Source organism: Phodopus roborovskii, unplaced genomic scaffold (assembly GCF_943737965.1).
Source record: "Phodopus roborovskii unplaced genomic scaffold, PHOROB, whole genome shotgun sequence".
NCBI classification, from domain to species: Eukaryota; Metazoa; Chordata; class Mammalia; order Rodentia; family Cricetidae; genus Phodopus; species Phodopus roborovskii.
This window is the reverse complement of record NW_026126482.1, coordinates 15,499,562-15,525,352: the sequence shown is the minus strand read 5'-3', so window position 1 is coordinate 15,525,352 and position 25,791 is coordinate 15,499,562. Positions and strand designations below refer to the sequence as shown.

General features: G+C 44.3%; 1 protein-coding gene across 2 annotated transcripts in view; it reads left to right on the top strand.

Moving 5' to 3' along the window:
• The window catches only part of Cap2 (cyclase associated actin cytoskeleton regulatory protein 2), a 144,965-nt gene that overhangs the window by 84,539 nt on the left and 34,635 nt on the right, over positions 1-25,791 (top strand). For both annotated transcript variants that reach the window (XM_051194345.1, XM_051194344.1), the window contains exons 5-7: positions 13,932-14,075; positions 14,396-14,481; positions 18,608-18,713. In XM_051194345.1, the coding sequence (XP_051050302.1) occupies positions 13,932-14,075; positions 14,396-14,481; positions 18,608-18,713 (336 nt within the window). The remainder of the gene's footprint in view (positions 1-13,931; positions 14,076-14,395; positions 14,482-18,607; positions 18,714-25,791) is intronic.

Here is a 25,791-nt window from a genome sequence, read left to right as displayed (position 1 = left end):
TATCTGACTTTCTAGGAGATTCATTTTAATTCACCATTTCAGCCTTGGTTTCTGTTCATTCATCTGTGCATCCTGTCACAGTGCCACAGGACACTGTGTTTACTATAAAAATGTAAGCTGTGTCCTGAGCTGCTGCTCATATAACATGACTGGCTCAGCAAGCCAACCATCTTAAATACTGCACCTCCATCCATTGCCTCAAGTAGTTAAAATACGGTGCTGATGAAGCCAAGTTCAAAGATTTAATCTCTGTATAAGCCTGCTAGTCTCAGGAGATAATGAATAACTGACCTGGGAATTTAATAAAAATAAATTCACCGCCAGCCACACACTGTACCCATAAACTCAGGCTATTGATCTCTCAAAGCTTTGCTGCCGGCCGGAGGGGGTGACTGAGCATAATCCAGGTCCAGGAGAGAAGCATCACAGTGCCTACATGTGGTGGATAGTGCCCCAACCTTGCTTGTGAGAAACAGGAAGTTTATACACTGCAGCAACCTGGATTGGAAGCGAATTACAGTGAGCGTGGGAACATACAACTCACTTATATGCCCATTAGACTAAAGTGGAAGTGAACTGTACTGAACATCGGAGCAACCAATACGTTGATGCCCTGAGCTAAATAACACTGGAACTCTGTTGAGTGGAGGGAGGAACATATAAGATGCCACAGGTGTGGTGATTGGAAATAGAAGTTGTGCCCAAGCAAAGGCTGTCGTCGGAGATGCTTCTCTGCGTGGTGGATGGTGATTAACACTGAGACCCACAACAGGTCAACATGAGGAGAATGGCAGACCGCAGAGTGTGCAGCTCCAAGTAAGACATCTATACCGCATCCCATGTCCCAGCATGCGCATGGATCATCACAGGAGAAGGGGTGGAAATATTGTAAGAGCCACACAAAGGAAACATCTACAACTAAACAAACAGGCCTTGCCCGACATGACAGCTCAGTTGCACACATCAACTGAAGTTACTGGGACTGGATACACAGAACTTGTACAGGATCAAGCCAGCCAAAACACCAGCTCGGACTGAGGATGGCCTCGTGAAGTCCCCACCCCAGGCTGAGGAGCTGTTGTCAACTGATGGCTGCTGGGGGAGAGAGTTAGTTTTCTTCGGGGATGTGCCTCCTGGGAGACTGTCTAGGCTCCTGTGCATGGTCCTACACCCATGCTCAGACAGGCAACACTAAGTGGATTCTCTAGGTTTTTTTGTTTTGTTTTGTTTTGTTTTGTTTTCATGGGCATGCTAGGTTTGGAGGGGAAAGTGATGGAGGTATATTCTCAAAAGATTAAAAAAGAGATATAAAAACATAAAAATGAAGTCACCCTAACGAAGACTAGAAGGGTGCTGAGTGGAGTATGGTGGGGTGGAGGAGACACTTATTGTGGATGGTGTTAGTGAATTGTCCCTCCACGCCTCACATCCAACATGTCAAATGACTCATTTATTTATTATGTATTGACCTTTTGCTATGATGACCTTTGCATCTCAACTTGACTGGTGCACACGGCATCCAGATATTTTGTCAAATATGATGCTGGCTGAGGCTAGACAGTGTGTCTAAATATGGTCCCCTTATCCTTCTGCTAAACCCTGGTCCTCTTGCCATCCCCTCTTCTTGGCCGATGGTGACAGCATCCCCCTGGTTGCTCAGTCAGAGAAGAGTCGCCCTCCACTGCTCATTGCCTCTGGCTCTTCATCCATCCTGGCCCCTGCTTCTCCCCTCTGCTCGCTCAAACCCCGAGGGTCTCCAAGATGACCTCCCTGTTTCCCTTCCCCCACAATCTGGTGTAAGACAGCATGCAGATGACTCCTGGGAAAGTCATCTGTGTGGCTCCGCTGGAAACTGTGCCTACTCCCTTTGTTTGGGATGAAAGCCGGGCTCCTTTCAGCAGTCCGCAGACCAGATCTGTTTCTCCTGTCTGCCTTGTCATCTCTGACCTCACATTGTTTCATGCCAGCCACACTAGTTGCTTGCTATTCCTGGAACACAGGAGACAGTTGCCAGCCTTAGCTCCTTCGCCGTGGCTATTTCCTCTGACCGGAAGCTCTTCCCACAGGCACCCACATAGTCAACTCCATGGAAGTTATTCAACTGTCACTGTCTCAGAGAAATCTGAAGTCCATACTATTTTATTTTAAACAACTGCATCCTCCTCCTTCCCTTCCTCCATCTCCCTCCCTTTCTCTTCCTTTCCCTCTCTCTCTTCTCCATTTTCCTCCCCTCCCTTCCTCTCCTCTCTGTGTAGCCCAGGCTGCCTTCTAATTCATTATATAACTGAGAATGACCTTGAACTTTAGATCCCCCTGCCTCCACCTCCCAAGTTCTGGAATCTCAGCTCCATTTCACCCATGTTATTCAGTACTGAGGATGGAACCCCGGGGGCCTCCTGCATTCTAGGCAAGCAGTCTGCCAGCTGAGGCAACTCATCCCTCACCCCATCCCATGGATATTTCTGGACCTTATCACTGAACTACTAACCCCCCCCCCACTCCCAGTGGCTTTTAACACTTAACGTGTTGTATCTAATTGAGTTATTATGACTGCCGTTCTTTGTCCCACCTCCCTCCCCCCTCCTGTGATGGATAAGTGTGTGTGTCAGTTTGACTGAACCCAGGTCTCACACACAGGGCGCCTTATCTACTTACTAAGTGAAGAGACAGACAGGAGTGAATGACAAGCTAACTCTCTTTAGAGGTGTATGGGTGGACAAAAACCAAGCAATCTGCCATACGGATCAGGGAGTCTGTCCCTGATTTTGATGCCGGGGTAAAAACATTCTGACCAAAAGCAACTTAGGGAGGAAACAATTTATTTGGCCCATACTTCCAGGTTATAATCCATCATTTAAGGATGTCATGGCAGAAACTTGACATAGATGCCATAGCAAAATGTTCTTTACTGACTTACTCACAGACCCAAGCTTAGCCAAAGCTGGCTTTTGTATACACTCTAAAACAACCTTCCCAGGGAATGGTGATGCCAGCGGTGGGCCAGGCCCACCTACATCAATTAACAGTAAAGATAATCCTTCATAAGTATGCCCACTGACCAATCTGATGCTGGCAGTCTCTCCAAGTTGTGTCAAGGTGACAGTTAAAGCTAGTTAAAACAGGAGTCCAGTATTTGGTAAGATCAAAGAAAGCAGCCAGACAGGGTTGGCAACAAGAAAGGGTAATGATCAAAGTACATCATAAATATACATGTATGTATATAATGTCACAGTGAAACCCACCTTATGCATAATTAATATATGCTAATAAAAACTTTAAAAGCAGGACTGGAGAGATGACTCTGTCACTTGACTGCTGTGTAAGCATGAGGAACTGAGTTTGCACCCACAGCATCCACCCATCTAATGTTAGGGGTGGTGGCCCATGCCTATAATCCCAGCACTGGGGAGACAAAGGCAGGCAGATCTGGAGCCCGCTGGCCATCCAGGCTCAGAGATGGGCTCTGTATCAAAATACAAGGTGGAGCGCAACTTAGGAAGGTGAACATCAACCTGTGACTTCTGTGTGTACACGAACACATGTATCTGTACACACCAACACACACACACACACACACACACACCACGAGAGAGAGAGAGAGAGAGAGAGAGAGAGAGAGAGAGATTTGAGTCATGTGATCTATTCAATAAAGTTACTTTAAATCAAGAAAAGCACAGGATTTTAATTATCCATGTCTTCTTGGCTGTTTCCAAGGAAACTGTCTTTATTGCTTTTCTTTTGCTATAATAAAACCACTTAAGAGATGGAGTTGTTTGTTCTGCCTTATATTGGAGGCTGCGGTCCATCACAGCAAAGAACTCACAGCAGCAAAGCTTGAAGCAGCTGGCCATGCTGCACCCACAGTCGTGAAGCTGAGAGCTTGTGCTCAGCTCGCCTTCTCCTTTTCATATAGTTGGAGAGCCTATCCTAGGGAATGGTACCACCCACAGTGGGCAGGTCTTTGTACCTCAGCTAACCTAATGAAGATAACCCCTCCGGCATGCCCAGAGACCTGTCTCTCAAGTGATTCTAGAGCTCATCAAGTTAACCATTAAAATTAACCATTAAGACTCCCAGCTCCAGACTTGAAAACAAAGTCTATAGCCAACGGCTGTCAGTTGGCTCTGTCGGTGCTGACAATGTACCAGTCTGGGGCCTTGGCTTCAGCCTTGGCTTCTTCTTAGTTGGCCTTTACATACTCAAGGACAGGTGATAAGAACAAAGAACATAGGAGAGGAAAGAGTGGCTCTGCCATTGGTGGGGATGGTTAGGAGTGGGCACAGGGAGGTCTCACCAGACAATGACAGCAGAGATGGAAATAAAAGACAGAATCGAAAAACCAAAGGAGAAAGTCTACACCCTCACTCCCAGGTGATGACAACTTTTGAATACAGCCTCCTGAGAATGAGGTAGATGTCCACCAAAACAAATCATTTAAAAATGTGTAGATGCAGCCACTTCAATCACCACAATTTCGTACAACACTATAAAAATGCATCCCACATGCCAGATGGAAAAAATATGCAGATATTTAGATCTGATGTATTTTTTAAAATAAATTTCAATTAATGTTCTTAAGTAAAAAAAATTACTGAGACTATTTTTGCTTGTGTGTGGTAAAAACATAGCAATTCAAAAAAATTAAATAACCCTACAGCCACTTTTCGGGGTGTGTGTGGCAAGGGGGAGGCTTCTTTAACCCCATTAAATGCCCTTAAGAGCATCTCCATGGTAATGACAGAAAATATCCAGAGAGGAGGCGGATGAGCAAAAACAGGGTGAGCAACTGACAGATCTCTGTGGCTCCTCCAGCCACCCACAGGCTTCCTGTAGATGTGTTCTGTAGAAATATGGTCCTGAGAATACTGGAGGGAAGGGATGAAGAATTCAATTCAATGGGCAAAACCAACCAAGAAGCATCAAGTGAAGAAAAGGAGTGAGCTTTAGCAGCCCCACCTGAGATGAACTGAGAGCCAAGAGAGGGAAGCCATACCCAGCACCCCTTCTTCCGGCCCAGTGGACCAGGATGCCCTTGTTTGTGTTCATGTTAAGGCTGGTGTTCTGCCTTTAAGAAAAACGATGGAACCGGGGAACGATTGTGCTATCCTTCTGGTTAGAGATGATTGACACTAAGGTTTGATGGCTAGGTCTGATGGTCAGATAATGGTTGATCTAGCCTTCCGGGTGTCTTAAGACTCCTAAGACATTGCTAAAGTTCCTTGCACTGCTTGAGTTGCCACAGCTTGATGTGATCTCAGCTCCATTCTGCAGGAGCCTCTGAGAAGAGGCCTGCCCATGCTTTCAACACAGCCACTTAATTCAGGGGATAGAAAATGGCTCCTTGGAGACACGTGTGACTGTGCTAGAATCTTCCAAATGGGGCCTTGGGTAGTTTAAGCTGAGATGTAGCATCAGAAAGTAGAGACAGTGGGTAGGCAAGCAATCACCAATCTGTGTGGCATGCAGCCAGCATTCAAGGGATGTTGGTAAAATAAAAATAAGTAAATAAAATAAAAAAAACTGGATGCTTGTCAGAAGCCTTTCTATTCTTGCTAATTCAAAGAGCTCGCTTGTGATTACTGTATACTGCCTTTGGCTTTAGGAAGCTGGTGAACGAAGCTGCGTTAGCACTTGTCTCCAGTGTGCAAAGCCAGAGACAGCTGGCAAAGGCCTGTGGAAAGCCCTCATACCTCTCAGCTGCGGTGTGCACAACCTCAAAGTAAACATACAGGTGATTATAAAGTCCGTCACTGTCAGCAGCCAGATGGTACATCCCAAACAGTGCAGAAGCTGACAGTCGCTCAGCACCACCAACCCAATAATTGTCAGGATAATAAAATGGAGGGGGAGAGTTCTCAGCCTCCCTGATTGGTCCTCATGGTTGATGGTGGATAGCCCGGTTAACTCTTCATTTTCAACTTCACGTCTTCCTCCTGTGTTCTCTCACTACTGATTCTGATTGTTCTTATTTGTTATCACTCAGTACAGACTCCCTGCTTCCTTCTTGGATCCCAAATAATCTATTCATTCCATCCTCTACCCCCACACACATACTTATACACACACAACGAACCCAGCTTTTACAGGAGCGCATTTTGTCAAGTACAGATATAGGAGAGAGAGACACTGGATTCCGGATTCTGTCTGTGTCCTTTGTTCTTGTTAGCCAGCACACCGGTGCAGGAGTGGAAAAGACATGTTTTCTTTACTAAGAGTCTTGTCACCTTCATGTAGTCACTGAGTCACCGTCACCGTGCCTACCACTACAGCCTGTCATCTGATAGCCCTAGGAGTCTGCTCTAATGTGAACTATTCATATTCTGATAGAACTAACCACAGCCACATCTCAAAAGCTACTAATCTTAATCTGAACAGGCAGCTAGTGTAAGGGATCTGTGGGGGGGGGTTGTGTGTGTGTGTGTGTGTGTGCATGTGTGCATATGTGCGTGTGTGTGTGTGTGTGTGTGTGTGTGTGTGTGTGTGTGTGTGTGTGCTGATTGACCGCTGCCCCTCACTATTGCTTCAAGAGTCAGGGGATAAGGTGAGTACCCAAGCCACTGTGGTGTTTAATATTTGCGTAGCCCCTGAACTTGGCTGCCTCTGTCTTACACCTACTCATCTGAAAACGTCTGGCAGTGAGCACTTTGCGAAAATTATGGCCCATGTGTCACATCGGTAGAACTGTGCTCTGGTTGTTTGGCTCCATTTGCTTTTGTTCTATTGCTTTGTGTTTTTTTCTGTTTGTTTGTTTGTTTGTTTGTTTGTTTGTTTGAGTCAGTGTCCCTTGTAACCTAGACTTGCTTTGCACTCCCTGTGTAGCTAAGGCTCACCTTGAACTGACTATGTAGCTAAGGCTAGCCTTTAACTTCTGATCCTCCTGCCTCTGTCTTCTAAACACGAGATGACAGTCAGGAGCCACCAAACCTCAGAAGGTTGGCTGAGAAATTGCAGAATGTTTTCACAGAGAATACTTTACACTGAAAATGCCCATTTTGTAATGGAGAATTCAACCATTATAAGGAAAATGGAACAAGTTGACATCAAACTTCAATGCCAGCCCCAAGGTTGTATCTACATAGTGCTTTGTTGCTGGCTCCTGACCTCTTATTTCCAGGTGTCCTTCATCAAAAGCCAGTGAAGGATGTATCACTTGACCCTGTCATCATGGTTTTCTATGCTTTGTGATGGCTGGGAAAGTTGCTTTATGAACAAAAGCGAAGGCTGTCGCTGAAGTGAGATGTGCTTGTGAGTGTAATGTGCTGTTAAGCCTTTCCATGGAATGATCAGATACAAGAGTGTGGGCGTTACAAGCTTCTTTCCAGCGGGGAGAGATGATTCAGCAAGCAAGAGCGCTTTCTGCTCTTGCAGAGGACCTGGGTTCGAGTCTCAGCAACACCAGGCTGCTCACATCTGCCTGCAACTCCAGTTCCAGAGGACCCAACACCATCTGGCTGAACACTAATGGTGCATGCATAAACCCATGTAGGCATGCACACATGCACATCACACAATATCACATTTCTTGGAATTTTAAACATGTAAGTTACATGAATACCTTGTTGTAAGATGACTAAACCAGGGGACTGGGAGATTGTGAGACACTTGACGTGGGTGCTGGGAACTGAACTCAGCTCCTCTGTAAAAGCAGCATGCATTCTTAACTGTTGAGCCACCAATCCAGCCTAACCTTGGGCCTCTTATCATCCTGCCTCTTCCTCCCAAGCACTGAGATCAAAGGCCCACCACCATGCCCAAAGCTACATGCATACAGGCAAGCACTACTTCCAACCGATCCCCAGACTCCACATTTTGCTTAATTTCCTGAGCTGTAATGGTACCGCCTTTGTCTGAAACCATCCTTTCTAAAATGATGGAGTTCTCACAGTGCCTATGCTAGTTTGTTTTTAGCTTATCTCCCAAAGGTTTGTGTGCTGAACACTGGATCCCCAGCTGGCCGCACTTGTGATAAAAACCACTTGAAGTGGGGCATAGTTTCAGGAAGTAGGTCACCCAGAGCATGTGAGAAGTGTATTGGGGTCCTGCCTCTGTCCCCCATCACCATGCTTCCCCACCACCCTAAGGTGACCCTTTGTTTAGTGTGTCATCCTACCCAGCCTCCCCAGTGAAGTTCTGCCTTGCCTCAAAAGCAGTGGAGCCAGCTAGCCATGGCCTTAAACCTCTGCATTCTGAGCTGAACAAACCTTCTTCCTTCCTTTTGAGTTGTTTTCCCTCAGGCATTTTGTCACAGCAACAGCAAGCTGCCCAGTACAACTTACTAACAGTGTATTGATGGAGTTTTGTCTATTGAAATGCCTCCTGGTTTTGAACAGCTTTAATTCAACACAAATGCTTTGTTACTTTTTTAAAAAATATTTTTTGAGATTATGATTACAATATTTCTCCCTTTTCTTTCCTCCCTCCAAAACTTCCCATATACTCCTCCCTCCTCTCCTTCAAATTCATGGCCTCTTTTTTCACTGTTACTGAGTGCACATATACATACATACATACATACATACATACATACATACATACATACATATATTCAAATTTAGGAGTGTGTGTTTGTGTGTGTGTGTGTGTGTGTGTGTGTGTGTGTGTGTGTATTCCCAAATCTAACCTATTTGGTCCGTATAATGTTATGTGTATGTGTGTTTCAGGGCTGACCTTTTGAAACTGACAAACAGTTGATGTGCCCTTCTCTAGGGGAGACCACCTATCCCCTCCCAGCTTCCTTCAGTTGCCTATAGTTCTTTGTGTAGAGCTGAGGCCTCACAGGCTTTTTCTTGTCTAATTCACCATGGTCAGTGGTGTCATCCTTGTTCAGCTCACATTTGGATGATGTTTGGTCATGTTGTTGAGACTTTATGGATGTAGTTTCTGATGTCACTAGGAGACACAATCCCACAGCAAGCTCCCTAATCTCTGGCTCTTACCATCTTTTTTTTTTTAATTTCTTTATTCTTGAGAATTGCATGCATGTAAACAATGAAATGTATTTATTTCCCATTTTACTCCTTCAGCCCCCCCCCCATATTTTTCCAGTACATCCACCTCCTGGCTTCATTCCTTTTATTTGGTCTTATTTTTATAACCCAGTAATGCAGTTAGTAATGCCCATGCGTGCATGGTTGCAGAGTCACTCTTTGGGCCAAGGAATCCTACCAAACTGAATAGCCATTATTTTTTTATTATTATTATTTTATTTAATTTTATATAACAAAGTCCAATTAAATGAAAACAAACATTTATACACAATATTTGGGAATTTGGGCGCCGTTCTTTCCAAACTACTTCCTGCTGGTAAGGGGCGCTGTCATGGGGGATTCAAAAATAGCCATTATTTTAAAGACAATTATTTTTATTTTTGAACACATTTATAGTACTCCCCCCCTACAGAGATTTTTCTCCATGGTAGAATTATAATATTCTGTATTTACTTGATTTCTCATCTATATTTTCCAGTGATTCCAATGAGCAAATATTAATTTCATAATCAGAAAAAAAATCCTTTTACAAAATGATTTAGCTATTTTCTACTTGACATGAAACTAAAAAAGAGCCATGCATTCTAGGATCTGGAGAGATAGCTTAGGGGTTAAGAGCACTGGCTTTTCTTCCAGAGGACCTGGGTTCAGTTCTCAGTGCCTACATGGTGGCCCATACTGTTTGTAACTCCAGTTCCAGGGAATCCAGTCCAATGGCCTCATCTCCCCTTCAGACTTCTGCATGTATGTAAGGCATATACATTCACATAACTACATATGCGTACACTAAAAATAAAATATTAATAAGTTTTAAAAGAACCTTGTGTTTCAAAAGTTGACAAAATGGCTCCGAGGGAAAAGAGCCTACCACTGAGCCACATGACCTGAGTCTGATCTCCAGACCGGCATGATGGGGAGAGAGAATTGACTCACACAAACTGTCCTTTGAAATTCACTAGTACACACAAAATTAGTAAACAAAAAAAATGTCATTTAATTTTTTAAAAAAGAACCATTGGCTCTAGAAATAGCCGGTTTCCTTGTTATTCTGTGCCCATCTTTAAGGTCAAGGTCCAGTTTGTTGCATCTTACAGAACTGCCTGAGAGATTCAGTTTGCCTTTTTTGGGTAGTTTCTCCAAAGCTTGCTGATAAAAACCCTTCCATTTTATTTTCTGCAAAAACAATCCAGTTCCTTTTGGAGCTAAGGAGATGGAGCTGATAGTACAACTCAGTTCTTCAAGTTCAGACCAGTTTCGAGGGCCATAAAGACACAGCCTGAGATAATCTCCCAAGCACAGCCCAGCTAGGACGGCCTTGGAAACGCGGGCTGAAAACACAGCCATGCACACACGCCTCTTCCCTTCGCGTAGGACCATGTGTGACTTGGTCTGCTACACAGACACCTGGGACAGAAAAGATTTGGAGGCTTGTCTTCACAGCTTGAAAATGTATTTTCTTTCAGGAAATTGTCTTAGAAAACAGAAGCCCACAGGAAACGTGGGTTTTGGTTGTTTTGTTTTGGAAGGAATTTGAAGTCGTTCCAAAATATACCAGCCGTGTATTTTGTGTGTGAGTTCATGTGTACATGTGTGGGTGTATGTGTGCATGAAGAGCGTCTTTCTCGATTACTTATGTTTTGAGCCAAGGTTTCTCATTGGACCTGGAGCTCACTAATTGCTAAGACTCGATAGGCAATGGTGCCACCCCACCGTCCTCGCTCCTTCCCACCCTCCCAGAGCAGCAACTACAGGCAGGTGCAGCCACACACAGCTTTTTTTTTTAAGAATGTGGACATTGGAGAGCCAAACCAAAATCCTCAAGCTTATGTGGCAAGCAATTCACAGACTGAGCTATCATCTCTCCAGGTTCTACAGCTATGTCTTGAGACCACCACCATTATACTCTAAGAAAATAAATACACAAGAAACCAGGACACTGGGCTCAGAAGATGTCTCAGTGGATTAAGCCCTGGCCTGCCTGCCAAGCAATGCTGAGCTTGGATCCCCAGAACCTACATACTCCAACATACATATACATGTATGTACACAACATATACAAGCATATGCCAATAATAATAATAATAATAATAACACAGGATGCCTTTTAAATTATCTCCTCCTTCCTGGGGATTCAGCTCAGTTGGTAGACTGCTTGCCTAGTTTGTGCAAAGCTCTGGGTTTAGTTCTTAGCAACACACACACATACATACACACACATACACATACACACACCACACATACGCATACACATACTCTCATACACATGCACACACATCACACATACATACACACATCACACACATATACACACCACACACACATACACACACACCACACACACACTCTTACACACATATATCACACACATTCTTACACACACACACCACACATACACACACAATCTCTTTCTCTAGCGGGAAGTACTTTTGTAAGCTTAGCTGGCACTGATGCAATTCAACCCGTATTTATTGAGTATTCCTAGCAGATGCCTAATAAGCAGGTAGAAGGGTGTCTAAGGTCTTCTGCACTGCCTTTCTGCTGACATCTGCACACTAAGCTTTGATGGAAATCACATGTTCACTCTGATTATTTGTAGTCCAGCTATGAAAGTTCAGGATGAACTTGAGGAGATAAACCACTTTATAGCACAAACGCATCTACTGGCACAGAATGAAGGCTGAAATGTTTGTTAGCATTGGTAGAAATACCAGTTGTTCTTTCTTCCCTTGACACTTTTTAACTGATGAAAATTCCTCATACAATTGCCAAATTAAGGCAAAAGGGAAACTTTCTCGATATTTATGATGCTCTCATCAGATAACCAATATAAAATATATTCCAGAATTCTGTGTCTCCTCAGACTTCAGTTTGTTCTTGGGATGTTGGAGATAAACAAAGTTGGTCTCAATAAATCTCTCCAACGTTGTAAATACACAGTTTCTGGTTCTTTCTCTTCTTGGGGCAAGAGGCCAGGTCCCACCAGCAATTTAGATATTCTGGCCTTTCTCAAAGGTGTCATTGCATCAAACATACTACAGTTTAGCCAAGTACTAAGAGGCAAACGGGCCTTTTACATGGCTATGCACAACGGAGCATCGCCCCTTAAACCTAGTCACTGAATCTCAACTGAGAAAAAGTTTCTAGAGAGAAATATTTGCTTTCTAAAGACTAGAATTCCAAAGCTGGTATGTTGGGGGGCACCTGCAATCCTAGTCATCAGGAGGCAGAGGCAGGAGAATTTCTGTGAGTTTGAGGCTAGTCTGGTCTGCATAGAAAGTTCCAGGGAACCCCTCCTCCCTCAAGTTGCTTCTTGACAAGTATTTAATCACAGCAACAAGAAACATACTACTACTCTGATGTGACCAATTACAAGGCTGCCAAAACCACCACTTGCAATTATTGTATACCTTCCTGGGGGCAGAGGTTTAAAGTATAGCATATCCTATAACCCAGAGGCTATGGGACTTGTTATCTTTTGTTTGTGCCAGATGCAACCAAAGATTAGTGAAGAAATTTGCTCAGGGCCCCTGGATGATAAGTAGAAGAGGGGAGATTTGAACCAAGGTTTTTCTAACTCTTAAGCCCCTCTGTATAGCATTGCCCTTAGGAGAAGGCACAGCGAGGAGTTGACAGTTAGGAGCAAATCCTAGGAGACACTGTGGCTGAGCATCACTTCTTCTCTACAGTCTATCATTCCTGTCCCAAAGGAATATCCTTTGGCCTGTGACAGAGCACTGCATCAGTGACTGTGATCACCTAGGGGATTTTCCCAGTCTTCTCACTCCTGCCCAGGACTCCCCAAGACCAGGTAATGAGCATTTGGTGGGGAGACATGGCAGATGGCTCCAGTGTTCAGTCAAGGTGAGGAATCATTGCTCTGAAATGTTTAAAAAAATAATAAGAGAGTTGTACAGAGCTCTTCCATTGTCCTTCCTACAAACAAGACTGAGTCAAACCGTGCTGAAAGCCTCTGAACCGCTCGCTCCCACGAAGCAGGGCAATTGCTGCTTCCTTGGTGTATGTGTGCACGCAGACCCCACCCAGTGTCTGGCTCCTCGGCCCTCCCGAAGGAAGCAGAGAACACTCGAGTCAGGGGTGAGGGCTTCAGAGCAGCCGTGGTGCAGTGGGGCTCTGGTCTCTGTGGTTCTTTGTACTCTGCTCACGTAGTTTTGAACATCGTTTTAATGTAACTAGAGGAATCCTTTGTGAAATCAACCAGAAGTGAATGTGACCATGCGTGGGCTGAGGACCACGTAGAATGTCGAATCAGACTAAGAACATAAAATACGATAAAACTTTAAATCATAATGGTCTTTTCTGGGTGGTGGTAGGAACAGGGTTTTACCCTCTAGCCCAGGCTGGTCTCAGATTCCAAGCAATCCTCCTGCCTCGGTCTCCTAAGTGTTGCAATTAGAGGTGTTAGCCACCACATGTCTGCCTTTGTTGTTATTTCAAGTCAGAGTCTCACTTTGGTACCTAGGCTCTCAATAAGCCTCCTCCCAAGTGCTGAGGTTACAAGAACGAGCCACCATGTCCAGGTTCCTTGTTGCTGCTGCTGCTGCTACTACTATACTACTACTACTGCTGCTGATCTTTCTGTCACCCAAGCTGTTTATTGTAGAGTTTTCTACCCATATTTGGTTGAACCCACAACAGTAGCACCCAGGCATACAGAAGACTGTTCTGTATCAACATAACAAAGAGGAATGGAGGGAGGAAGGGAAAGAGAGAGATGGAGAATGGAGGGATGAATGCAAGAAAGAGAGGGTTAGGGAAGGAAAGAAATATTTCATAATGCAATAAAGAAAATCACCCTCTTCTGCAATCTGGTCACATGTTCCTTGCAAACCCTTAACCCGTGGCAAGCCCTGTGTGGCCCTCTCAGGCCAGGGTGCACAGAGGGTTCTGTCTGTCCACAGTAACCAACCCAACATTTGCCTGCAGAATGAGGTGGCCGTCCTTCTGAAACCCATATCCGAGAAGATTCAAGAAATCCAGACTTTCCGAGAGAGAAACAGGGGGAGCAGCATGTTCAACCACCTCTCCGCAGTCAGCGAGAGCATCCCCGCCCTGGGGTGGATAGCTGTGGTGAGTCTAGATGGAATGCCACCCTCCACCTGGTCACATTGTTGGGGACCGCAGGGGCCACCTTCTGGCTCCTCCATCCATAGTCTGGTGCACTGAAGGAGGGCTCCTTCCAGGCTGGATATGTCAGCTTTCTCTTAACCTGCACAAGACCAGTCCTTGCTCCTCTGAGATGGGAAAGTGTCTCTCCAGCCTTTACCAAAGACACATTGCCTCTGATTCTACCCATTGTCCTGTTGCTTTTCTTCTGCTTCTTAGAGGTATTTTCTTTCTTATCCTATTTTTTTTTCTTCTATGCTTGGGTGATGGTCCTGTTTTCTCAGTCCCCCAAACCTGGTCCTTATGTCAAGGAGATGAATGATGCTGCCACCTTTTACACTAACAGGGTCCTGAAGGACTACAAACACAGGTATGTACTTCTTTTCCTGGCTATGTTTTCAGTTGACCGTTCGTCAGACATTTGATCCTAAAAGTTAGTATGTTTATTTAATCACCAGTCCCTGCCCTAGCCCCTTCATTGGAACACCGAGTAACCTTGAGATTAAATCCCGTATTTGAGCTTTGAACCTGTGACCTAGCACTTGAAAGGCAGACACAGAAGGATCAAGAATTCAAGGTCATCTTTGCTACATGGCAAATGTGAGATGTGCCTGGGCCACAGAAGACCATATCTTAAAAACAAACAAACAAAACAAAACAGGTTGTTGAGATGACTCAGTAAGCTTCTTGCTACCACATTTTGATCTGGTTTCAATTCCTGCAACTTACATAGTAGAGTCAGCTCCCACAGGTGTCCTATGACCCCCACATGTACACCTTGGAGTGCATACCAGCACACACACACACACACACACACACACACACACACACACACACACACAAATGAATAAATGTAACAAGAAAACAAAATAAAGGACTAGAGATTGCTCGTTGCTTAGAAGCAGTTGCTGCTCTTCCAGAGGACCAGCAATTCACAACTTCAGCTCTAGGGCATATAACACCCGGGTGTGGCCTCTGCAGGCATCTACATGAACCTGTACATACCCATTCAAAGGGACACACTTATGAGCATACATTTTTAAATTTTTTAAATTAAAAAAAATACATTTTAGCCAGGCATTGTGGCGCACACCTTCGATCCCAGACTCAGGAGTCAGAAGCAGATAGATCTCTGAGTTTGGGGTTAGCCTGGTCTACAAAGTGAGTTCCAGAACTATACAAAGAAACCCTGTCTTGAAAAACAAACAAACAAATACATTTTAAAATTCCAGTTTTGTAGGGAAAGCCCCAAGGAGAGGAGCATCAGATTCCTGATGACACACCCATTTATAAGGAAAGCTGCCTCTGATCTCTTTCAGGTCAAACCTGTCCCTGTTTGACCGTATGTCACACACGTTATGGATGAGCCGATATGGTACAACCTTTTTTCTTCCATGTTTTGAGACAGTCTCTTGATGTATCCTGGGCTGGCCTCAAACTCACGGCTGTTCTCCTGTCTCAGCCTCCCAAGTGCTGGAATTGCAGGCATGTGCCACCAAGTCCAGTGGAAATTTCCACTGGTCAAAGTGGAGGTAATGAGTGACTAAATAAAAGGAATGGGGGAGTCCAAACCTGAGGTGGATGAGACCCTGAACCAAGCAAAACGGGGGCAAAACCAGATTGAACTGAACTGAAATAGGATCTGGAAGGCAGGCAGCTGTTGTCTGAACAAAAGTCAACAGCTGTTGAAAGGACAGGTGAACCAAGGGGTTTTGTCTGGAGAACGAGCTTGGAAAGATCTGGTTTCCAACAGCCCAGATAGTGGATCCTAGAGAAAATGATCTGAGGTTAGAAGGAAAATACAATCAAAAGGAGATAGACCACATTCTTGCACCTACACAAAACAACCCCAGTCTGTGCCCCCTTTGAGGCTGGTTGTTGCAGTAGGAATTGAACTCAGGACCTTCCCTATGCCAGACAAACACATTCCCACTACACTACATCTCCAGCCCTCTTCACTTTGTCTTCATTTTGAGACAGAATCTCACCAAGTTGCCCATCCTAGCCTTGAACTCACTCTGTAGTCCAGGCAGGCCTTCAAAGAGACTGTAGTCCAGCCTCAGCCCCCTTTGTGGTTGTAACTACAAGACCATGCCAAGCAGACCAGCTCAGGCTTTGCCCCTTGACCTCAACTTTTAATGAAAAAGATATAATGAGCCAGAGAAATGTGGCCAGAGGTGCAGATCAGGTCATCCGGGTCCTGGTCCCTCTTGAATATCTTATCCTGGTGAGCTAATGGGAATGGGAAGCCTCACATGCCCAGCATCCATCTGTAGGTAGGTCCCCCAAGTTCCCCACAAGTTCTCTGTGTCACCCGTGTGGCAGGCCTGTAGGAGAAGCTGGGAGACAGGCTGCGCTGGGTTGGAACAGAAGGGCTGTGGGCCACAAACTCTGCTTCTATGCTTCCCAGGCAACCAGCTTGGCAAGATTTTCTGTATGAACAGAGCTAGTCTCTTGCCTTGGCTTTGCCCAGCTGTAGCTTCACAACTTCCAGGGCCAATGAAAACGGAGGGAGGTTTCTCAGCTTCCATGTGTTTGGATCCTGCTCAACTAACCTCCTAGAGACTTAACTTCAGATAAAAGATACCATGCACTTATCCCTTCCTATAGTTGTTTCTCGAATTTCCTTTTGGTCAAAATAATACTGTGTTGGTTAAAGTGAGAACACATTTACATATGTAGATTTGGCCTTTGTAAGTTGTTAGAATTTTCCATGCAGTTATTCCCTCCTACCACTTATTCTGGAACTTTCTCCAGATCTGAATAACACTTTGTTGGTTAAAAGAAAAACACATTCATTTATACAGGTCTGACCCTCATTGGTTGCTAGAATTCTTAGTAGAAACCGTGTCAAATGTATAATCCGGTATGTCTGGTGTATATAAATTGCAGTGTCTGTGTGTTGTATAAGGGCACACACAGAGATGAGACACATCTGCATGGGCAGAGCATGTATGTAAACACGAGTGCTAATTTACACTTATGTGAGTTTCATCCTTTTATAACTGGTATGCTCACTGTTTCCCACGTCCAGGGCACTTATTAAAGGCCTCAGGAAACCCTATATAACAAGACGCTGATGAGGCAGTGTAGGAAGCTACACTTAACTTGAGGGTTTTAACCATGAGAGTGAGGCAGAGAGAGCTTCACAGACAACTGTCATATAGCCAACAAATCTATACCTGTAGGAGAAAAGAGCGCTGATAATGTCCCCTTTGAGGAGTGACCAGGATTCCAACCCTTACACCCGTTGCTTCCTTCTTGACATCACAACTCTTGACAGAACCAACCTAAGACAGGAGAGGTTCATTATAACTTGTGCTTCAGAAAATACAGACCATCATAGCTGGGAAGACATGGCCATAGGGCTGGCTTGGCAGCTGAAACCATGAATGGTTGCTCACCTCTGGGCAGGTCAGGAAGCAAAGATAGAACAGAAAAGAGGGGTAGGTTATAGACTGAAGGGCCAGCAGGTGCCACCTCTTAAGGGGTGTACAACCACCCAAAACAATGGCAGGGCCTTGGGATCAAGTCTTTAAACATGACTCTGTGAGGGACCTGTCCCATCCAAACCATGGTCATCTCCTCGCTCACTTCCTCTGGCGGTATGGCTTATTGCAATGGACTCTAGGCATGCTGCCGGCATCTAGAATATTTCAAGGAAAACAGTACATTTTCAAGAGGTTTCCTTCTATGGTTATCTTCAGATCAGTGGCCTAAGTATATCGTTGAATTTATGCAAACTCAAAACCCAGTGCTTCCTTCAAAATGGGGGAAAGAAGTTATGGAAGCAGAAATTGTCCAAAGAAATGCAACAAAGAGGGATGGATGTGATTAAAATATGTAATTCTCAAGAAACTAATAATGATACATTTTGTGAAAGAAATCCAATCATTTGCCCTCTCAATCCTGTGTCCTAACCCTCTTAAGGCAAGCTTTCAACTAGCTTTTCATTCAATAAAACAACATCTGATCGAGCTCCACATAGCTTGCATTGTCAAGAGCATCCAGTTAAGGTACTTCACTTAGAGTCACTTTAGGAGTATGGTGTCTTGCCGGCTGGTAAGAAAACATTTTTCTTACAATAGCAAGTGTAGTGAGTAGACGTCTCTAGACAATCGTACTTCAGAAACCAAGTAATCCTAAATTGTTCGAAAACAAGCTGAATGGCTTTGTTCCCTCTTTTCTCCTTATGCTGGTCTCACTCCTAGAACAGAACTCTGTGTGTTGTCTGGGAAGGAGGTCAGAAGGGGTACCCCGCGCTCCGTGGTCAACTCTACTAGGAATGGTGCACTTCCTGTATCAGCTCCTGGTGGCCAGGTTCCCCTTTCTGTGTCTGTCCTATGTGAAGCTGAGGGCACTCGGGACCACCCACCTTCTCAGGGTTCTCTTCTGGCTAGAGGACAATTGATCTGGACTTGTCTCCAGATAACCGAGTGTGAAATTGTATTTTCCATCCTAACTCTGCTCTCGTCCGATCTCTTTTGTAACAAAAGTGACCTACGCCATGTGGACTGGGTGAAGTCTTACCTCAACATCTGGAGCGAGCTTCAGGCCTACATTAAGGAGCACCACACCACAGGCCTCGCTTGGAGCAAAACAGTAAGTACCAGGCCCCCTGGTGGCCTTTCACCTGAGCATCAAAAGGTCATAAAAACACTCGTGAAAACACGTATCATGTGGCCTAATAGTCATAGGCTTTAGAAATTACCTCAAAATAGGATAAAAAGCTTTGTGGAAACAGAATTTGCTTGATGAAGCTCTGAGAACTGCCTGCATGGCATAAGTTAAGGAAGTGGTTCAGCTATCTATGATAAGGCTGCAAAAGGAGTATAATTCAGACAGAAAGGACAAGATCGTGTCATTTGAAGGAAAACTAGATGGAACTGTAGACCACCATGTTAAAGGAAATAAGCTAGACCCAGAAGTAAAATTCTCTCCTGTTTTCAAACATGATAAACATCTGTACTTAGAAAAATATCGTAATGAAACCTATTATCTTATACAATTCGTGTATGCCAATAAGAAAATTAATGGAAAACCAACACAGTGGATCCCACAGCCATTAGGATTAGCCTGGGTGGTGATTATATGGAAACAGTCCATCACTTATCATAGAGGGCTCAACCCATGCACAAGGGTTTACAAGCACCAAGATGGCATTAAGAAGCAGGAATTAAAGGGAACATGAGCTTTGAAAATAAGCATAAATAAAATATCAATTAAAAGTTTTGAATATTTCTTTTGAGATAGCAAAGTTTATTGAGCATCTTTTTTTATTAGCTAGATTATCCCGGTGGGTTTTGTTGTTGTTGTTGTTGTTGTTGTTGTTGTTGTTGTTGTTGTTTTGTCTTGTTTGGATTTTGTATGTTGGTGGGGTTTTGGTCAGGGGAGGGTTGAGACAGTGCCTCCTACCTTCCAGGCTGCCTGGGTAACCTTAGATGACCTTGAATTTCTCATTCTTCCTGAGTGCTTGGATCACAGTCATTTTCTACAATTCTCAGTTCATGTAGTACTGGGAATTGAACTCAGGGTCTCATGCATGCTAGACAAACATTGCACCAACTAGACCACACCTCCAGCTCAATCCTAGCACTTTGGCTCTGCCTTAGCAATGGGGTAAGCCCAGCTTAAGTATGTTCCCATTTGCATTACTTATAGAAACCACGGTGGCCCTGGCCTCCTCTCCAACCTTGTCTCTGCTCTTTCCTAACTCGCTGAGCATTTCAGAGATCTCTGGCTGCCTTAGCATCCAAGCATAGGCAATGCTTAGATCGATCAGTAGTTCCCAATCTGTGGGTCACGACCCCTTTTACAAGGGTCCCGAATGGTCCTTTATATACTAAATATTTACATTACAATTCATGACAGTAGCAAATTACAGTTATGAACCAGCAACAAAAATAATGTTTCATCTGGGTGTCAGCACAACAGGAGAAACTGAGTTAGGGGGCCACAGCAAAGGAGGGTTGAGAACCACTGGCTTAGCTAAAAGCCAAAGAACTACTGTTGCCAAATTTGATATACTCACACTGGTTTGCAACAGTTGCAGCGTCCCGAATGGATATTGTGTATAACCTTAGGTTCCCAAAGGTCGCCAGCCTTACATCTTCCCCTTGGCTCAGTTCGAACATCACAAATTTGAAAGCCGTCTCTTGCTCTTTGCCAGCTCCCGCTCAAGGGTGGTGTCTCTCTGTGCTTGTTTTGTTTCCTGAGTATACCTTAGCTAATGCAGTTATGGTCTCTGTCCTCACCTGCTTAGAACGTCTTCTCTGTGTCCAGCTCCTGACTTAGTGTTCAGGGTGTGTGCTCTGCAAATGGTATCATGTATACACAATGTGTATTCTGGGACCCTCGGGACCTTCCCTGCCTCCTGGAGTCTTCCCTACTTAACTTCCCACGGAAAGCCCCTTCCATTACAAATGGACATTCCCTTTAAATAGTCAACAGTGTAACCAGAGAAAAATGAAGTGACACATTTGTGAATTCCATCCATCCGAAGTCCCACTGACAGCTGTGCTCCAGGACACAGCCCTCAGTGAGTGCAGAGGGAAGCAGGCTCCACACTGAGATGACTCATTTTCAAGTTTTAAGTTCAGGGTGGGGTTCCTCCAAGTATCTCACAACAAGTACAACATGTTATCAGTGACCCTCTCCAGACAGAGGAGACTGTGTTTCCAACTTTGCCTCTCCTACCCCACAGCATTGTAATGAACCTCACAAGACACAATTAAGTTGGTTATTTTTCTTCTACCTAAACAGGATGATGTAGACAACGGATTTCATGCATTTCTAAATGGTTTTAAGAAGGAGGGGATGTGTGGAAGGGCTGAGTGTTTTGTGGACTGATTAGAATTCTTCATCTGTTTCAAATGAAACACTGTTTTGTTATAAATCTGTGTGTCATAAAAGGGGATTGTCACATCTTGGCCATGGGGATAAGTCACTGTTGGAGAATGGTAAGCTGAAGATTAGGAGTCCTTGGATCCAATATTGTTTTCTGGTAGACAAGTATAAGAGGAATGACAATCCACTTGTGGAAAATAATGTCAACAGATGCTAATTCTCTGAGACTCATAAAAAATGGTTAGAAAACTTCTTTTAAATGGTTTGAATACCCTTAATACCACATACAAAGCTAGGCGTTCATTTCTACGAATATAAAAGAGAAGATCTGATTATTAATGAAAGGAAAATATGTAAGTGTTTTCCTTTGTTCTAGAATGAGTACTCACTTTATCATGTTCATTAAAAGTATGTGCTTCTAGAGACTGGAGCTGTAGCTGAGTGGAAGAGCGCTTGCCTAGCACATCTGAGGTGTGGGTTCATTCCCTATTATCGAGGGGTGGGGAAGAGTATATGCTTTGGGCCAGGAACTTTCCAAATTTTTATCGCAACTAAAGAAAAGACATACTTTACAGATGCATGTTGCATGCATACAACTAAAATAAGTTTCACAGGCTTTCTTTTTCTTACCTACAGTGTACTCAGATAGCTTTTCCTTTATGTCACTCTTGATAAAGCTCTTGCTTGATGAAACTCACAAAACCAATCTCACCACATCCCACATTTTAAAATGCAATGTCATAAGGTGTGTTATATATTTACACAAAATATAAGCAATCCCTAGAGCAAATTGGGCCTCACAGATGGCCATACTAATAACAGCTATTGTTTGCTAAGCATATGGTTTTAAGCCTTGGGAAAATTCTATTTGAAAGAGTAAATATGGGTGCATACTAGCTAGCACCCAGCCACACTCCCAGCCCTATGCTACTTCTTCAATGGTGTGGTGAAATGATAGTCATAACTAGACAGTTACAATAGGAAGGTGTTTATTCAGAATCACACATGTACAGTCTTTTAAAAAGCTTCCAGATTGATGCATAGATTTTTTCTGATTTTTATTCTCCTTGTCTAAAATTTGAGGGGGAAGCCATTAAAAAGTATAAGGTTGGAGAGATTGGCCATTAAGAGTATTTATTGTTCTTGCAAACAACCCAAATTCAGTTCCCAGCACCCACACAGCGGCTCACAACCGTCCATAATCGAAATTCCAGAAGGATCTGCCACTCTCCTCCGACTCCCAAGGAAGGCATCAGACACTCAATATGGCACACAGACATCTATAAGAACAAGACACTTATACCCATAAAATAAAAGGCCTTTTTAAAGTATATTCTAAAAGTTATGCTTTATAATTTGAAATTTTAATTTCTATTTGAAATTACTAAAAACTGTCTAAGATCCCAAGTGCAATCTATTGCATAAGTCAAACTAATTTCTCCTCACTTGTTCGTCCAGCAAAATGAATTTTAATGGGAAAGCCAGATTCATAGTTCTTGCAGAGAGATGGGACTATTGGAATTATATGTCCTTGGGAACAAAAATAACAAGAACCCTTCATCTACTCATCACAAATATGCAAAAAAAAAATTTGTATTTATGAGAAGATATGCATCAGAAAGATTGGAGAAAGGCATATGGTGCTGATGTAAAACACAAAACTCGGGCTTTTGCTTTTTACTGTGTGTGTGTGTGTGTGTGTGTGTGTGTGTGTGTGTGAGTGTGAGTGTGTGTGTGTATGTATGTGTGTGAGTGTGTGTATGTGTGTGTGTAGGTTAAACGACAACTCCGGGGAGTCAATTCTCCTCTGCCACCATGGGTCCAGGGTTTTAACACAAGGCATTAGATTTGCATGGCAATTGCCTTTACCCACTGAGCCATCCCACCAACCCATCTCTTCACAGACACAGCCCACTGCAGTACTGCACATTCTACCCAAAATTATGGATAAGCAATACCTCAAGGACCTGTCATTGTTGTTTTCTTCCTTTTTCAAGTTGAATTTTGACATTTTCCACTCTGGGTCATTTGGTGTACTTCTAAAGACCCTGGGTCCCTCCAGTGGTGCACTGTGCCAGTAGACACCCACCCCAACTCCACGATAGCAGCTGGTACTGAGTCTCCCAGTTGCTCCCTCCTAATCTTGGCCCTCAGAGTGCAGCTGTGCCAGGCAGCTGCTGCTCCACCTGTCCATTTGTCACTGACAAATGTCCGTTTGTCTCTCTGAGGACTGGGATTGTTTGGTACAGTAGTTGGGGAAGCAATGAGTATGTGCACAAGTGTGCTAGGGTATGCTTAGGTGTTCTGGGGTGGACAGTGAGTGTGTGCACAGGTGTGCTTGGGTGTGCACAGGTGTGCTGGGGTGGGCACAGGTGTGCTGGGGTGGACAGTGAGTGTGTGTACAGGTGTGCTTGGGTGTGCACAGGTGTGCTGGGGTGGGCACAGGTGTGCTGGGGTGGACAGTGAGTGTGTGCACAGGTGTGCTAGGGTATGCACAGGTGTGCTAGGGTATGCACAAGTATGCTAGGGTATGCACAGGTGTGCTGGGGTGGGCACAGATGTGCTAGGGTATGCACAGGTGTGCTGGGGTGGGCACAGGTGTGCTAGGGTATGCACAGGTGTGCTGGGGTGGGCACAGGTGTGCTAGGGTATGCACAGGTGTGCTGGGGTGGGCACAGGTGTGCTGGGGTGGACAGTGAGTGTGTGCACAGGTGTGCTGGGATGGAAGCAGAAGCATTTGGGTCTTCAGAGGAAGCAGCCATGAAGTCATTTTTCTGTATCTCTTATTACATTTACTTTGGTCAGTGGAATTTTGTCATTTTTCTCAACACAAAGCCAACATGTGATCTAGCAGCAGTCCAAACCGTATGGGTTTGAGTTTTCTGTTAGTTTCCTTCCTCTGGAGTCTTTCCGTATTGATCTGTGTTGTTTCTTCTGGGCTAAGAAGAAACAACAAGTTTCGTTGACTTAAGTTGATCTTTTGGCACAAACCTGGTAGAGACACCGACATCTGCCAGCCCCAGGGAGTTGGATAGAGATGTTAGGAACCACTAGCAAGGCCTTCAAACCAGGTACCTGCGGCTGGGAATGGAAGCCTGGTCCTAACAGTTGTAATTACACAGATGACTGAACTTTTTCTTCGAGTTGTCCAGATCTTCCCAAGAATTGCACAAACAGCATCAGTTAATAGGCTGAGCTTATTGACACTCTGGTCTGGAGTTTATGGAGACATTTCTGTTCGTTTGTGTCTTCTGAATTACTGTAGCTTTAGAAACAGGCCCAGTTATCTGCAAAGTAAAATAAAACCACACTTCTGCGATGGTTTTAACAAATCTCTGGTTTTGTTGTTACTGATGATGACGGTGGTGTTTTAGACAGTGTCTCATGTAGCCTGTGCTAGCCTCTCTATGTAGCCGATGCTAGCCTTAAACTCCGGATCTTCTAGCTTCCACCCCCCAAGGACTGGGATTTCAGGCACTTGCCACAACACTTAGCTGTGATACAGTTCTCTCTCTCTTTCTCTCTCTCTCTCTCTCTCTCTCTCTCTCTCTCTCTCTGTGTGTGTGTGTGTGTGTGTGTGTGTGTGTGCATGTCAGATAGACAGACAGACAGACAGACAGACAGACAGACAGACAGACAGAGACAGAGAGAGTATGAGTGGTGGCACACCAGGGTCATGTCATTCAGGCAGCACAGAGGACAACAATTTAGAGTCAGTTCTCTCCTTTCACTTCTACATGGGTTCTAGGGATCAAACTCAAGTCATTAGACTTGCACTGTTCAACCTTAAGTGCCTTTACTGGTGGAGCCATCTCAACACACGATCTGGTTTTTAATGTTAACCATGTTAATTGACATCCATCAGAAGCTCCCATGAATAACTGAGAAAATAAAAGTTGTGGCTTAAAAAGATGATGGAAGGTTTCTTTCCCAATACAAACCACTTAGCATCATTTCTTTCCTCCCGGGTAGCCATTCTCCCTTCAACTCATTTTTCAATATAAAACCAAATGTCTATTAACAAAGCAGCAGCCTAACCTTTTGCTTGTGATCCAATTAAAATCTGCCAGAGGGTATCCCGACTTACTATAAATAATGTAGACTCCACAGCATGTTGTTAAATATGTATAGCATGTAAGTTGCAGGTCTTCTGGCCTCTCTGCTCCCCCACTTGATTTTTGCAGAACTGGTCCCAACCTTCTATTTCTAAGTTTCATTTAGAGCTTGTGTAAATCTGGTATAGTGTCACAGGGAGTGGCTGGGCCTCAGGTGGAGTGTCACTACTGCATAGCTAGCTGCTGTCTTCTGGTGCCCTCCCCTCCTAGTAGCTCTAGCCGGTACATCTGCCCACAGCTGCACTAAATAGGCTTCCTTACTCTTGCCCCTCCAGCTCCTTTATGGTCCTTGGGCAGCCAACCACAGACAGTTCCCTGGCTTACAAGTACTCAGCTTAAGATTTTGTTATGGTCATTATTTTTTTTCAATTACATTTATTTATTTGTCATGTGTGTGCATGCATACAGTGCCACAGCTCACATGTGGAACTCAGAGGATAAATTGCAGGAGCTAGCTCTCTTCTTCCACCATGTGGGTCTTAGATGAAACTCAGGTGGGCAGGTACCTTTGTCTGAGGAGCCTTCCAGGAGCTCACAGGTTTTCACATTCTCAGATGGTTAGCTTGCCTCTCAGAGTCTCTGTGACTCCCCTCCTTTCTGGAGAGGATGTCTCCATTCAGAGGAAACTGATATACAACAAGACCAGACCACACAGGCAACAGAATGATGGCCCAGGGTGAGAACCCTTCTAGGACAAGCCCAAAGAGAAAGGCTTATTG